The following is a 13,377-nucleotide window of genomic DNA, read 5'->3' as shown; positions in this document are numbered from 1 at the left end:
TGTCCCAAGATAATTATTGATAGGGCTGTTTTTCATTTTCTTGATGTCCTAGTTTGGGTGGCAACTTATATGGTCACCCTATTCATATACTAAAATGGCTAGTAAATGACTGTGTAAAGCATTTGAAAAGTCCTGTGGGATGAGACACCCCCCCCCCCCCCCCACCGGCTACAACATTAGTGGCTCATGATTATTATTGAGAGGTGTACTCAGTCACTGTCATTTCTAACGGCTCTCTTCCCCCCTGCTATCAAATTTCTGGGGCTTCTGAGTTAAGGGATTCCCTTAATATCTGCTGAAGGAGGTATTTTTGTTCAGGGATTATATCCATCAAGTGTGCTATTCTCTCCCTTTCTTCCTCGTCCATCTGTCCCTCTCTTAAGAGAAATGAATGAGATCCAATTAGCTTTATCAAATCAGTGGCCACAGGAGTTCCCACCAGCCCAGGATTCCCAGAAGTTACCCCAGTGGGACTAGACAACAGCTCTGAGCTGTATGTAAGTCTTCAAATTTATGAACTTGGAAGGGATGCTCTAGTAGTTGATAGGTTTATATACAGTAGTCCCCCTCATCTGCAGTTTCACTTTCCATAGTTTTTAGTTATTCGTGGCCTACCACTGTCCAGAAGCAGATAATACTCCTTCTGACCTATTGTCAGAAGGTCAATAGTAGCCTAATAGTGTGTCACGGTGCTTATGTCATTCACCCCACTTCATCTTATCACATAGGCATTTTACCATCTCACATCATCGCAAGAAGGGTGAGTACAGTACAAGATATTTTGAGAGGAAGCAACCACCTTTATTACACTATTGTTATAATTATTCTATTTTATTGTTAATTATTTTTAATCTCTCACTGTGCTCAATTTTTAAATCAAACTTTATCATGAGTATGTATCTATAGTAAATAACATAGCATGTGTAAAGTTCAGGCATCCATCCACTGGGAGTCTTGGAACATGTTTCCCATGGATAACAAGGGACTACTGTACCTTATCTTATGGAATGAGCTTCAGGGATTTCATAAGTGCTTGATTGAAATTTACTTGTAAAGACCTATATTTTAGCATAGAACACTTACCATAGAAACAATGCTCCTATAAAAAAATTTCTACCCTTTTTGTTTAACTGAAGAGTGTTATGAGATTGCAAGACAAGCTTTTAAAGTACTCATTTACTTTACAATAAATCCTTTGTGATTTAACTGAACATTAGAATTTTTAAAAGTTAATACAGAATATAGAACCAAACTGAATATTGACACTGATAAAAGATCACAACTGTCACCTATAATCTAGGGTTTCAAATGTTTGTATTAACATACCCCCTCCCTGCTCTTTGATTGAATTTTAAAGAAATACTAAAAATTTGAGTTTCAAACACATTTATATAACTGGAAACTCTTTTATCTATCTTATCTATTAGGAGTCCACTTAACATTTCATTGAAAATATGTTTTTTACTGATAAAGAATATTTTAAAACCACTGTTTCAGTTCAGTGCCTCATTTTGTGGATTAGGTCATTGGGACCCAGGTAGGGTGAGTAACTTGACAAATGTCAGCCACACTATGAATAACAGAACTAGGAAGACAACCCATGGCCTCTGGCTTGTGGGCTTCCTCCTGCTTTCTTGTGCAATAGTGTGACCTATTACCTCTACTGTGGGATTAACAAACCCACAATCACAAGCCCATGCCTTTCTGATAATAAAACTTGCACTGGTACTTACTGGTACATGAAAACAAAACAAAAAAAAATTAAATTGTAATAATTAAAGTAAATATGTTTTTTCAAGTCCTTCAAAAATACCTGAATTGATATCACCAAGAAAGTGAAAATGTAACCAACAGATTGGGAGGAGGTAGGTATTTCCGGATCATATATCTAATAATGAACTTGGATCCAGAACTTATAATGAACTCTTACAACTCAGTATTAAAGAGAAATTAAAAACTGGAATCAGTTTGACTCCATTAAAAGATGAGCAAAGATTCTGAATAAACATTTCTCCAAGGAAAACATGCAAATGGCCAAAAAGCACATGAAAAAATGCTCAGTCATTAGTCATCTGGGAAATGCAAATCAAAATCACAATGAGATAACACTTAATGCCCACTAAGATGGCTAGAGTCAAAAAGTCCAATAATAAGTATCGATGAGGATGTGAAGAAATCAAATGGCTCCTATGTTGCTAATCGGACTGTCAAATGGTACAGCTGCTTTGGAAAAGAGTCTGGCAGTTCCTCAATCAATTAAATGCAGAAGTATCATATGACCAGCACCCCTCGATAGATATATACCCAAGAGAAATGAAAACATATGTCCACACAGAAGCTTGTACATGAATATTTATAGCAGCATTATTGCTAACAGCCAAAAAGTGGGAACACCCAAATGTCCGTGTAGTATATCTACACCAGGGATTATTATGCAGTCATTAAAAAAGGAATAAGGTACTACTACATGCTACAATGTGAATAAACCTTGAAAACATCATGCTAAGTAGAAGAAGCCAGTCACAAAAGGCTACATAGCATATGATTCTGTTCATATGAAAATACAGAACAGGGAAAGCGAGACACAGACAGGAGATTAATGGTCACTTAGTGCTGGGATAGGAATGTTGGAGGGGATGGGTGATAGCCCACGATGTGGGATCTCTTTTTGAGGTGATGAAAATATTCTAAAACTGTTGATGGTTGTATATATCTGTGAATATGGTGGAAATCATTGAATTGTACACTTGAAATGGATAAATTCTATGATATGTGAATTATATTTCAGAAAAGCTGTTAAAAATATCCTCAACTGCTGTAATTGCCTTTCATAAGAAAATATATCTCTCCTCCCTAAATTACAGAACCCAAGCCTGTTAATCCTGAACAAAGACTTCATAGATTCTAATCTCCCTCCCAACATTTAAATATTGCTATGGTCACTGATTAAATGGTATCTGTAAAGACATTTGGAAGGTGACGTATCACTCTGATTTATAATTTTTGTATACCACCTTTGGATACATTTTTAATGTGTTTATTTTAAAAAGGGCATTGCATTACCTATACTGCCGTTTCACAACATATGTTTTAAAAAGTTAAAGTTTTTCATGAGACACCTAAGCTAATTTTTGTTCAGGCTGCATAGATATGTAAAATATTCCGTTTTTACCATTACAATAATAAGACATTTTATTAAAAATAGGAGACCCAAGGAGGTTGCCAAACTTTCAGTCTCTTAGAAATGAAAAACTATTATGTGAAAATCATGGCTTTGGAACTACAGGTCTTTTCTTTTTATTTAATAAAGAAAACCTAAAACAGATAATCAGATAAGAAAAGGGAACCAATGGAAATGGGAGTGAACATTCACTTAACAACCTAACCTGATAACAAAATTCAGTATTGAATCTAGATACTTCAGCTTTGTGTTATCGGCTTAAAACCAATTGTAAACAGTTGCTTCCCCATTGGTAATGCTAAGAGGCATTTGGTTTCTGCCTAAAAGTTAAATCCAAAAGTTAGGATGTTGAAATATTTATTTAGCTTTGGGAAAGTTTAAGGGTTTTGTTTTGCTTGTTTGTTTACTTTTTTTACAGTTTTGTTGTTGTTGTTGTTGTTGTTTTACAATTATTTTCCATTGTTTTGGGGGTAATATATATGGAAGTACCAAGCGCAGGATCTAGGAAGAGTGTGAATCCATTGAGTGTTCATTAGGTCTGGGTGGTTTGCCTAAGTTTAGCTACAAACAAAATTAGGTTCCTCCTGTATTTCTGTCTCCTTACAAAAAAAGTTGAGTCAGAGACCCATCGATGCAGTAAAAGTACTGAATGTGAATAATCCACATGATGAATAACTGGCATGCAGTCAAGCAGGGGTTAATTAGGAGACAATGTGGTCTTGCCTCTGACATAGACAGCTGTGTGATCCTGGATAAGGGGTATTTACCCCGGACTTTCAGTTTCCTTGTTTGTGAAATAAGAAAATTAGACAAAACCATTTTAACTGCGATTCGTTCCAGCTCCAGAGTCCTGGGGTTACATGTGTTCGCTCCATGCCAGTACTCAGGTCAGTGAAGTTTGCGGCTGGCGAGGTGTTTCCCAGTCTGGCATTGTCACTGTCTTGTTTATACTGAGTTACACTGTGTGCTTCCTTATTTTTCTAGTAGCAGTGACGCTGAAGGGAAAAACAAGTGTGAAACATAGGAAAGAAATAACCACTAATGATTCCTTCAGTGAGAAACCATAACCAATCTGGTCATGCTGGTCAGAGTAATGATTTTTCTAAAGGGAGTACCTTTGTAGTATCCTCAGTTTTGTAGTGTTCCTGTCAAATGGCTAGAAAGGCACGCAGAGAACTTTGGGGGTCAGTTGGGGTTAAAGCACTAGCATTCCACATCTGCTCATGGAACAGCCAGGTGGATGAATGATTAACTCAGTGAGTAAATTGTTCAGTGGGTGGGATTGAGAGTATGGGTAGACATGGGGTCTGGGGTGGAGAGGGTGCACACCAAGAGCAGAGGAGAAAGTTGAAAACAGGATTGGTTTTCAAACCGTAACCAGAGAAATATATGTATGTATAAATATGTATAAACACACACACACATGAGTTGAGTTGACTTGTTTTATGATAATTGTACCTGCAAGTTCTCTGTTACCAGATTGAGAATATTTTTCTATTTCAGACACACACGTACGTACCAGTACAGACACATATGTTTTAGTGATATGCACATTTAAATCAGCACTCACAAATAGATTCAGTCGGAAAATCTCTGAAAAAGTCTTGTATAGGAAGAGAATAAATGCAGGAAGGAGGGGGCGCAAGTTCACCCCCTTGGGGTTGGTTTGGTGCTGTTTGATTTCTGGAGGGGCTGAGGCAGCCAGCTCTCAAGGAGCTGCACAGACAAGGGCAGAGAAGTCAATACCAAGTCAGACGAAGAAGAAAGGGGTTCACAGGCTGTGTGGCATTCTCCCTCCTCCCCTCATACTGTTGTGACTGCACCTGCTGCATGTGACCGGCGGGCACTGAAGGCGGTCGCAGCCACGGTGACGGAGGCAGCCGAGGCTGTGCCAGCTCCCGCCCAGCCCTCATTCAGAAAAGGGGAGACGGAGCAGGAGGAGGGGGAGGAGAGGCTCCCTGCAGAGCTGCCTCCACCACGGATCCGAGGAGGCTGCTTGGAATGGGCACTCAACTGTCCTGACGTGGCGATTCCCTCGGGAGCCCTGGGAGTTTGAAGACAGACGGGAAAAGGGAGAAGCCTGCAGAGAGCATCAAAGGATGAGGGGTGCTGTAAAAGGAACAGGGGAGTCCTTTGAAAAGAACCTATCATGCACTGAAATGCTTTCTGGAGAAGGTGCCATTATTTGCTTCCCCTTTCGCTCAGATGAAAGGAGCCAGCAAGGACCGTCCTGAAGTATTCCTCAGGGGCCTTTTTGTCATTGTTCCTTTTATTCCCCTTGCACACGACTATTTGCTGACCTTTCCAGAGGAATCTCAGTCCCCTCAGTTCCAGCTGAGAAGACAGTTCTTAATAAAAAAAAAAACCAAAAAACAAACAAAAAAAAACCAAAAAACAAAAACAACAAAACAAAACAATTCCTGCTGTTTGAATGGAAGGTGCGGCTGGCTGCCGTTCTTTTTGCTGTGACATTTTGGAATGTCTGCAGAAACTTAAAACAAAACACCCAAATCTTAAAGCTCCTTGGATTAGGCAAGAGAAAAGGAAGTTTTTGCCAAAAGAGAAGTAAATGAGAGGTGGTAACTTATCCCTGATCTGGGACCTGGATGATCAAAGCCTTCAAGTTCTAGGAATCAGCACTTCAGCCCTAACAAATAAACATGAGAAGGAGTGGCCGTGGGGTATCACACAGAGGCAGGTTTTAAAGGAAGCCTGGAACTGATTCAGAACTTCGGGCCTGTATGATGCCTGAAGACCGAAATACTGGGGGACGCCCCTCAGGTGCCTTAGCGTCAACTCCGTTCATTCCTAAAACTACATACAGAAGAATCAAACGGTGTTTTAGTTTTCGGAAAGGTAGGTAGATGATCTGTTAATGTCCATTTAAAAAATATACAAATATTCTGTGGTGCTTTAAGGTCAGTTTATGTTCAGATAAAATGGGACTTTGAAAACCAAGAGCTTAGAACTGTACAAGAGTGATTTATGTATGTCTCTGCTTGTCGAGAGCTTAGAACTGTACAGGAGTGATTTATCTGTGTCTCTGCTTGTCTATATTTATTTTTCAAGGTTCGTATTGATCTGTTTATGACGGTGAATGGGCCAGATAGGTGGGGCTTAAAGAATGATAGTCCTATAGGGATCACCTTGACTGATGGAAAACCAAGCAAGCCTGCCTGGCCATTCTGAGAGGAGGGGCCAAGGCTACCATGGGCTGTTCTCAGCCCCAAACCAAGCAGCCATGTTGTTACTTCTTGAAATCGGTCCCTCTCAGGCCCTTGTTCTCTACTCCCATCACATTGCTTTGGTTCTGGCTGCCTGTGCTTGCCTCACCTCCCCTGCTGAGAAAATTTTAATAATCAGATGATCTGTAGTGACCCCTTTTCAGGAGCCTTTCAACCATATTGACTAACACTGATTAGAAATAGGAGTCACCTTGACTTTCCAAATATATCAAAAGGCAGCATTGGGAGAGGCCAAAGATAGGAGCTATCAGGTACAAGAAGTGGGAAAATATTTAACAATTTCTGATCAATAAAAGAGGCTAAGAATTTCAGAATTGATTTGTGCAGAGGGAGTTAAAGAGTACTCATAGGTAAAATAAAATGCTTTTAGAAAACATTTCTGCATCAAAATAGTTTTAAATGACCTTTTGCTTTAAAAGTGGAATAATTAAATGAGGTGATTATTTAAACTGAAATAGGTAATTATAATTTAATGTCATATATAGTAAGCTAATAATTTAATCAGGAGCAGACATGAGTAACATCTAAAGTTCTTTCTCCCTTTTTTCTTTGATCTGCTACCTATTAACCCTTTCTACTTAGTAACCAACAGAAGAGAGAAGAAAACAAAGTAAGAAAAAAACGCTTGTGTAAAGCAAAATATAGCAGGAACTTTTAAGATTAAACCTTGTTCTTTCTGAGTCCTTCCCTTTGAGCACTTGAGATCTGCCTATGATCATTATCATACATTATTAGCAAGGAATTCAGGTATTCATTTATATTCCTCTCTCATCCACAAAGGTAATTGAGAGATACTTGTCTCATATTTTATAGATCTATAGAGATTTCAAGGTTACTGTTAAGACTGCATCATTGACAGAGAATTTGATAACAATAGAAACTGAGAAAAGCTAGGGAGTAATTGCTTAAGGGCATGTTCTCGTTTTCTAGCTCTTCCTGCTCTCAGCAACTAAATTGAGTTTATCCAAACTCACAGAGAAAGTCTACTTTTCCAGCCTATTGCTGCTCATTTGTAACATGAGATGTTCTGGGGGCAATTAATATATCTTTGAAGCACATGGCAAGATGTTTTTGACCTTTCTCCACCTCCTCTCCAATAGTGGAGTATAGCCTATCTTCAAGGATCCTGACTAAGACTGCTGATCATGCCCTCTTCCCAACAAGGGAAGGCATTGCCTGCAAAGAGAATCCCCATGGGCTGGCAAATGGCACCCATAGGAGTGGGTTCTATCTATCTGTCATCTCCTGTGGGTTAATTTTAAACTATTGTCCTTTTCTATGCAAAGTCTTAGTAACCTGAGGAATGTTTAGCATGTGAGTCAAGGATTAACAGATTTCTAATTTACAAAACTGTATTCTGGTTTCTGTCAGAACCATAAAGGAGGGGAGGAACAGGAAGCATCAAGCCGTTTTAAGTTTCCTTCCCTTTTAGCCAGAGCCAGCGGCACACCAGCCTCTTGTTCCCTGGCTGCAGGACGACAATTATGCAGAGAGGCTCTGGGAGAGAAGCTGCTTCTGTGTGTGCAGCACTAATCACTCCAGCCTGCAATGGCGTGACTCACTGGGTGGGGGTGGGGGGGGGGGAAGGGGGGGAGGGAGGGGTTTACATCTTTGTTTAAGGTCCTGCATGGAAAAGAATGAACTTCTCTTTCAATCCTGGGTCCCTAAACCATGCTACCTTAAGAAGAGAGTGTTCTTTTGTGCTTTGTTTAATCCCCTGGGCACTCAAGTAGTTGGAGAAGTGGACCTGTTTCTGCGTTCCTCAACCAAGCCTGTTGGAGAGCATCAGCTTAAGTTATTTCAATGAAAGTAAAAGGGGGAGTGCATGATTCATGGAAAAGCACCCAGAAGCAAAGAATGCTGATGTGTCTGCTTTTCCTGATCCACATTTAAAGCATATTTTTTTTACCGTTGTCAGGGGTAGGCCAACAGCAGAGAAGACTCGCAGCTTTAGAAATGCCCTTGAATGAAGTGTGGAGTTGAGTTAAAGTTTCCAGAGGCCTGGTGATAATGGAGCCTGCATGCTGGGCAGGCTGTAACTAAATTCTCAAGGTTGCTTTCTCTTCCAGACCCCTTTGGTCCCTTACTGTCCTTTTCATCTCTCCATTTCTTTGTCTGGGTACTAATAAAGATCACTGAAAATGCTTTCCCAGTGGTTTTAAAAATGTAGGAACTGATAAACATCTATTAGGCAGGATGCTGGGGGGATAGCAGTGCTTTGGATTTATGTTCTGGAGAGATAATGGTTACAATGTTTTTTTATCCTGTTGATTTTGAAACTATGTATGTAATTTTTTTTTTTTTTTTACCTCTGTAAGACTAATGTGTGATACGCAAAGCAGCGTAAGCAACCTTTTGATTACCAACTACTTTGGTTCCTGAATGTTAGTGTTAATTTCTAGTCACAATAGGGCAGCTAGCTAGTTTAAGGGTGTTATGCTCATGGGACACACTGGAGGAAACTCTAACTATATCTTGTTTTTGTTTGTGTGTTTGATTTCCTGAGTTGCTCTGTCTTAGAGATAAGTTATCATTAATTATCTAGAGCTTTCCCCTACACCGTAACCAGTTACTGGTCATGAAACTGTTGCTTCTTCCTTCTTCATAGACTTCCAGCTCCTTTTATGTTTCCTTCACCTGAGTTCTCTGTGCCTTTATTGCTTCATGCGCACAACTTATTTCAACCTAAGAAGTGGCTCTTCAAGACAGCATCCATCCTCACTTGTTTCCAACCTAATGTTCTTCACAAATTCCTACAACACACAGGCTATTTGTAAAGCATTGACCAGTTGGTATTCCTGAAATAGTACTCTCAAACATCGTCCTACAACTCAAACATTTTTTTTTAAGTTTATTTATTTATTTTCAGAGAGAGAGAGCAGGAGAAGACAGAGAGAAAATTCCAATTCATGACCTGAGCCGAGACCAAGAGTCAGACACTTAACTAACTAAGGCACCCAGGCACCCCTCAAACATTTTGATGCGTCCCTATTGCTCCCAGGAGGAACTCCTAACTGTTTCATGTAATTATCAAGGCCTTATAACCACATCCATCTATTCCTGGGAGAATAAACTCCCAATTCCCCAGACTGTCCCACTCTTTCTTCCTAAACATATATCCTGTGCCAGGCCTTTGCTTTTTTTTCATTATGCTATGACACTCTCTCTCTCTGCTGTCTGTTCAAACTTTGTACTTCCTTCTAGACATTGCTGGGTCTTATTTCTTCATCAAGCCTTCTTTATTGACCCAAGCCTTCTGTGTAACCTGTATATTTCTTAAATGCTGCCACCTGACTGCCTTATCTTCCTAGCCATCTTGAAGTGCTTTATACACATTTAGGGGTGCCTGGGTGGCTCAGTCAGTTAAGCATCCAACTCTTGATTTCAGCTCAGGTCATGATCTCACAGTTCGTGGGTTTGAGCCTGCTTCAGGCTCTGTGCTGATATCATGGACCCTACTCGGGATTCTCTCTCTCTGCCCCTCCCCTGCTTGTGCTCTCTTTCTCTCAAAATAATAAATAAGTGAATATTTTTTTAAAGTGCTTTATACACATTAGTGGTAAAAGATAGATGATAAATAGATGATAGAGATAGAGATAGATGGAGATAGAGCTACACATAGACATAGACATAGACATAGATTTGTTTACTTCTTCCCAGAGTAAAGAATGGCAATAGGCCTATTCAATTAAGGATTCAAGGTTTCTTGCAAATTGGTGAAGTACAGTATTATTATGTATCTTTTCCTATAGGTCCATAAGCAATAATGAATTAAAATAGGCTCTTTGTCATGGTTATGAATAAAACCAACATTTTCTTTGAAGTTTATTGTATGTTGTATATATTGTAATCTCATTTATGGAAATTGATTTGTCCAAGAGAATGCTGCTATCTAAATCTGTATAATTTTAAATGGTGCTATGAATGAGTTAGCTCATTAATTCATGATATCAAAATTTTATGGAGCATGTACCAAGTTATTCTGGAGTTGAGTAGGCAAAAAGGTTGCCTTGAATCTATGAGTTCACATACTCCTTGGAGATAAAGGAACATAAATAATTACTCTGTGATAAGCACTACAACAAATCATACATAAAGGCTGAGGAGTTCATGAACAAAAGACTGACCATGGTCTTATCTGGAATGGCAGTGATTCATCTGCACTATATAAAATCAGATTTAATAATCTAGATAGAAATCAGATTGAGACATTTTCTCCATATCATCCTAAGAGAGTGGTCAGTATGCCTATGGGAAAAAAAAATGACTACATTGAATTAATGTAACATAGTGTAAAAGGAAGACTTTTAGAATGGTACAGACCTGTGTTTGTATCCCTAGACCTGCCACTTTTTAGATGTGTGTCCTCAGGTCACCTAGCATCTCTGAATCAGTTTGTAGAAGGGAAGTCTCCTTGCAGAATACGTGTGAGTGGTCAAATAAGAAAATACATGTAAATTGCATGTCTTGGTCTACTGGTGTGAGATCTAGGCCACTGGGCCACTATGCTGACATTATTACACTTCTTAGGTTTTCTAAGTCTTTCTTTTTCCCCTTCCTTCTCCACTCTGACTACAAAAAGAGTCATGATTCTATGGGACACCTGGGTGGCTCAGTTGGTTAATCATTCGACTTCAGCTTAGGTCATGATCTCAGGATTTGTGAGTTCGAGCCCCACATCAGGCTCTATGCTGACAGCTCAGAGCCTGGAACCTGCTTTGGATTCTGTGTCTCCCTATCTCTCTGTCCCTCCCCTGCTAACACTCTGTCTCTGTCTGTCTCTCAAAAATGAATAAACGTTAAAAAAAATTTAAAAAAAATTGTACCAAACATTCGCTGGTTATTATAGACTCAGACCTCCTTGGATTACAAGTTTACTATCCATATAAGATTTTTTGGTTACTTAGAAAGTGTTGGCGACAGACTGAAGTAAACTTTGGCTCTTTGTTTCCTAGTTCTGGACTAAATTGGATGTCTTTTATTTTGATTGTGTATAAATGACTTAGCTCATTAATTCATAATATCAAAATTTTATGGAGCATGTACCAAGTGATTCTGGAGTTGAGTAGGCAGAGTTGTGTGTCCCCTCTAAATTCCTGTGTTGAAAACCAAATGGTATTAGGAAGTAATTTGGTTGTGAGAGTGGCACTCTTATGAATAGGATCAGTGCCTTGCTTGGTAAAAGGGCTCCAGAGAGCTCTTTTGCTCCTTCCTATGCTGTCACTTGAGAATGCAACCAGAAATGGATAGTTTGCAACCCAGAAGAGGGCTGTCCCCAGAACCCAACTGTACTGGTCTGATCTCAGACTTCCAGCCTCCAGAACTGTGAGAAATAAATTTCGGTTGTGTAAAAACTACTCAGACAGTGTATAAGCTACTGACTGTTCTGTAACAGCAGCCTGACTGCACTAAGACACACAGACAACTCTCTTGTTTATGTCCCTGGAACTTAATACCAAAGTGGGTAAGGATGGAGGGCTCCATAAATGTCTGTGAAATTAATGTGTGCATTAAAACAAAACACTTGCTCAGTGATGGAAATGAGTGAATAATTCCAATGTAAAATGACATTCATCAGTAATTCTCAGGCTGTGGCACTGATATCTATAAAATCCTGAAAACAAAACAAAACAAAAAAGTTGTGGTGTGCTGATGAAAAGCCAGAAGTTAAACAACTTTTCAGTTATTACTCAAATTCCCTGCTGTCAGTGATTTTTTCCGATTTCCACCCTTTTCTTCCTAGAGATAATTAAGCCATATAGAGAATTTGCTTTTACTTATCCTTCTGCTTACTGCAATCCTGCTGCAGAATAAGTCTTGGTATCAGCAGGTTTATAACAATTTTCATTTAAAAGTGAACATTCAACCATGATATATAGACAAATCAAAATAAAAGTCATTCAATTTAGTCCAGAACTGAGAAACAAAGACAGCCAAAGTTTACCTCAGTCTGTTGCCAATACCTTCTAAGTAATCAAAAAATCTTACATGGATAGAAAACTTGTAATCCAAGGAGGTCCAAATCTATAATAACCAGTGAATGTTTGGTAGAATATTGAGTCTTTTTGTACTCAGAGTGGAGAAGGAAGGGAAAAAAGAAAGGTTTACAGAATAAGTTTCCCTAGGCTGACTCATGATGGCAAAATCTACCTTCCGTAAGGATGCCTGAAGATATGATAAGTTATATTGCATTTAGGAAACAGCTAATAGTCCAGCATGTTGTTCGTGAGCAAGCAGTAGAAATTAAGGTGGATATGGCCAGTGTCTGTCACACAGTGGGTGCTACCTAAACATTTGTTGATTGAATGGTGGATAAAGAAGCAGAGTTCAGATTGTGGAGACTTGGTATTTCATGGAAAAGAGTTTGGTTGGCCAATGGGCACCAAGGGAAGACATAAAGCAAAGAAATGTCATGATCCAATTTAAATGTTATGAAGATCATCATGGCAGCACTTGCCTGAAATGAGTACACTGCTCTTCGAACTCAATTAAGAAATATTACTAGGAATTTACCCAAGGGATACAGGAGTACTGATGCATAGGCGCACTTGTACCCCAATGTTTATAGCAGCACTCTCAACAATAGCCAAATTATGGAAAGAGCCTAAATGTCCATCAACTGATGAATGGATAAAGAAATTGTGGTTTATATACACAATGGAGTACTACGTGGCAATGAGAAAGAACGAAATATGGCCCTTTGTAGCAACGTGGATGGAACTGGAGAGTGTGATGCTAAGTGAAATAAGCCATACAGAGAAAGACAGATACCATATGGTTTCACTCTTATGTGGATCCTGAGAAACTTAACAGAAACCCATGGGGGAGGGGAAGGAAAAAAAAAGAGGTTAGAGTGGGAGAGAGCCAAAGCATAAGAGACTGTTAAAAACTGAGAACAAACTGAGGGGTGATGGGGGGTGGGAGGGAGAGGAGGGTAGGTGATGGGTATTG

At 39.3% G+C, this 13,377-nt stretch overlaps 1 protein-coding gene across 9 annotated transcripts in view; it reads left to right on the top strand.

Annotated features, from left to right (window-relative positions):
• Window positions 1–13,377, top strand: part of ARHGAP24 (Rho GTPase activating protein 24) — a 654,421-nt gene that overhangs the window by 585,474 nt on the left and 55,570 nt on the right. The window contains exon 1 of one of the 9 annotated variants that reach the window (XM_019465268.2): window positions 5,092–6,037. The exons of the other annotated variants lie outside the window; for them this stretch is intronic. Coding sequence (XP_019320813.1) covers window positions 5,923–6,037 — 115 coding nt within the window. The 5' untranslated portion in view covers window positions 5,092–5,922. Of the gene's footprint in view, window positions 1–5,091; window positions 6,038–13,377 lie in introns of those variants that run through there. 9 annotated transcript variants of the gene reach the window in all.

This window comes from Panthera pardus, unplaced genomic scaffold, assembly GCF_024362965.1.
Source record: "Panthera pardus isolate Hobbes unplaced genomic scaffold, ASM2436296v1 HiC_scaffold_13, whole genome shotgun sequence".
NCBI classification, from domain to species: Eukaryota; Metazoa; Chordata; class Mammalia; order Carnivora; family Felidae; genus Panthera; species Panthera pardus.
Note: the sequence above shows the minus strand (reverse complement) of the source record. Positions and strands in the feature narration are given on the sequence as shown.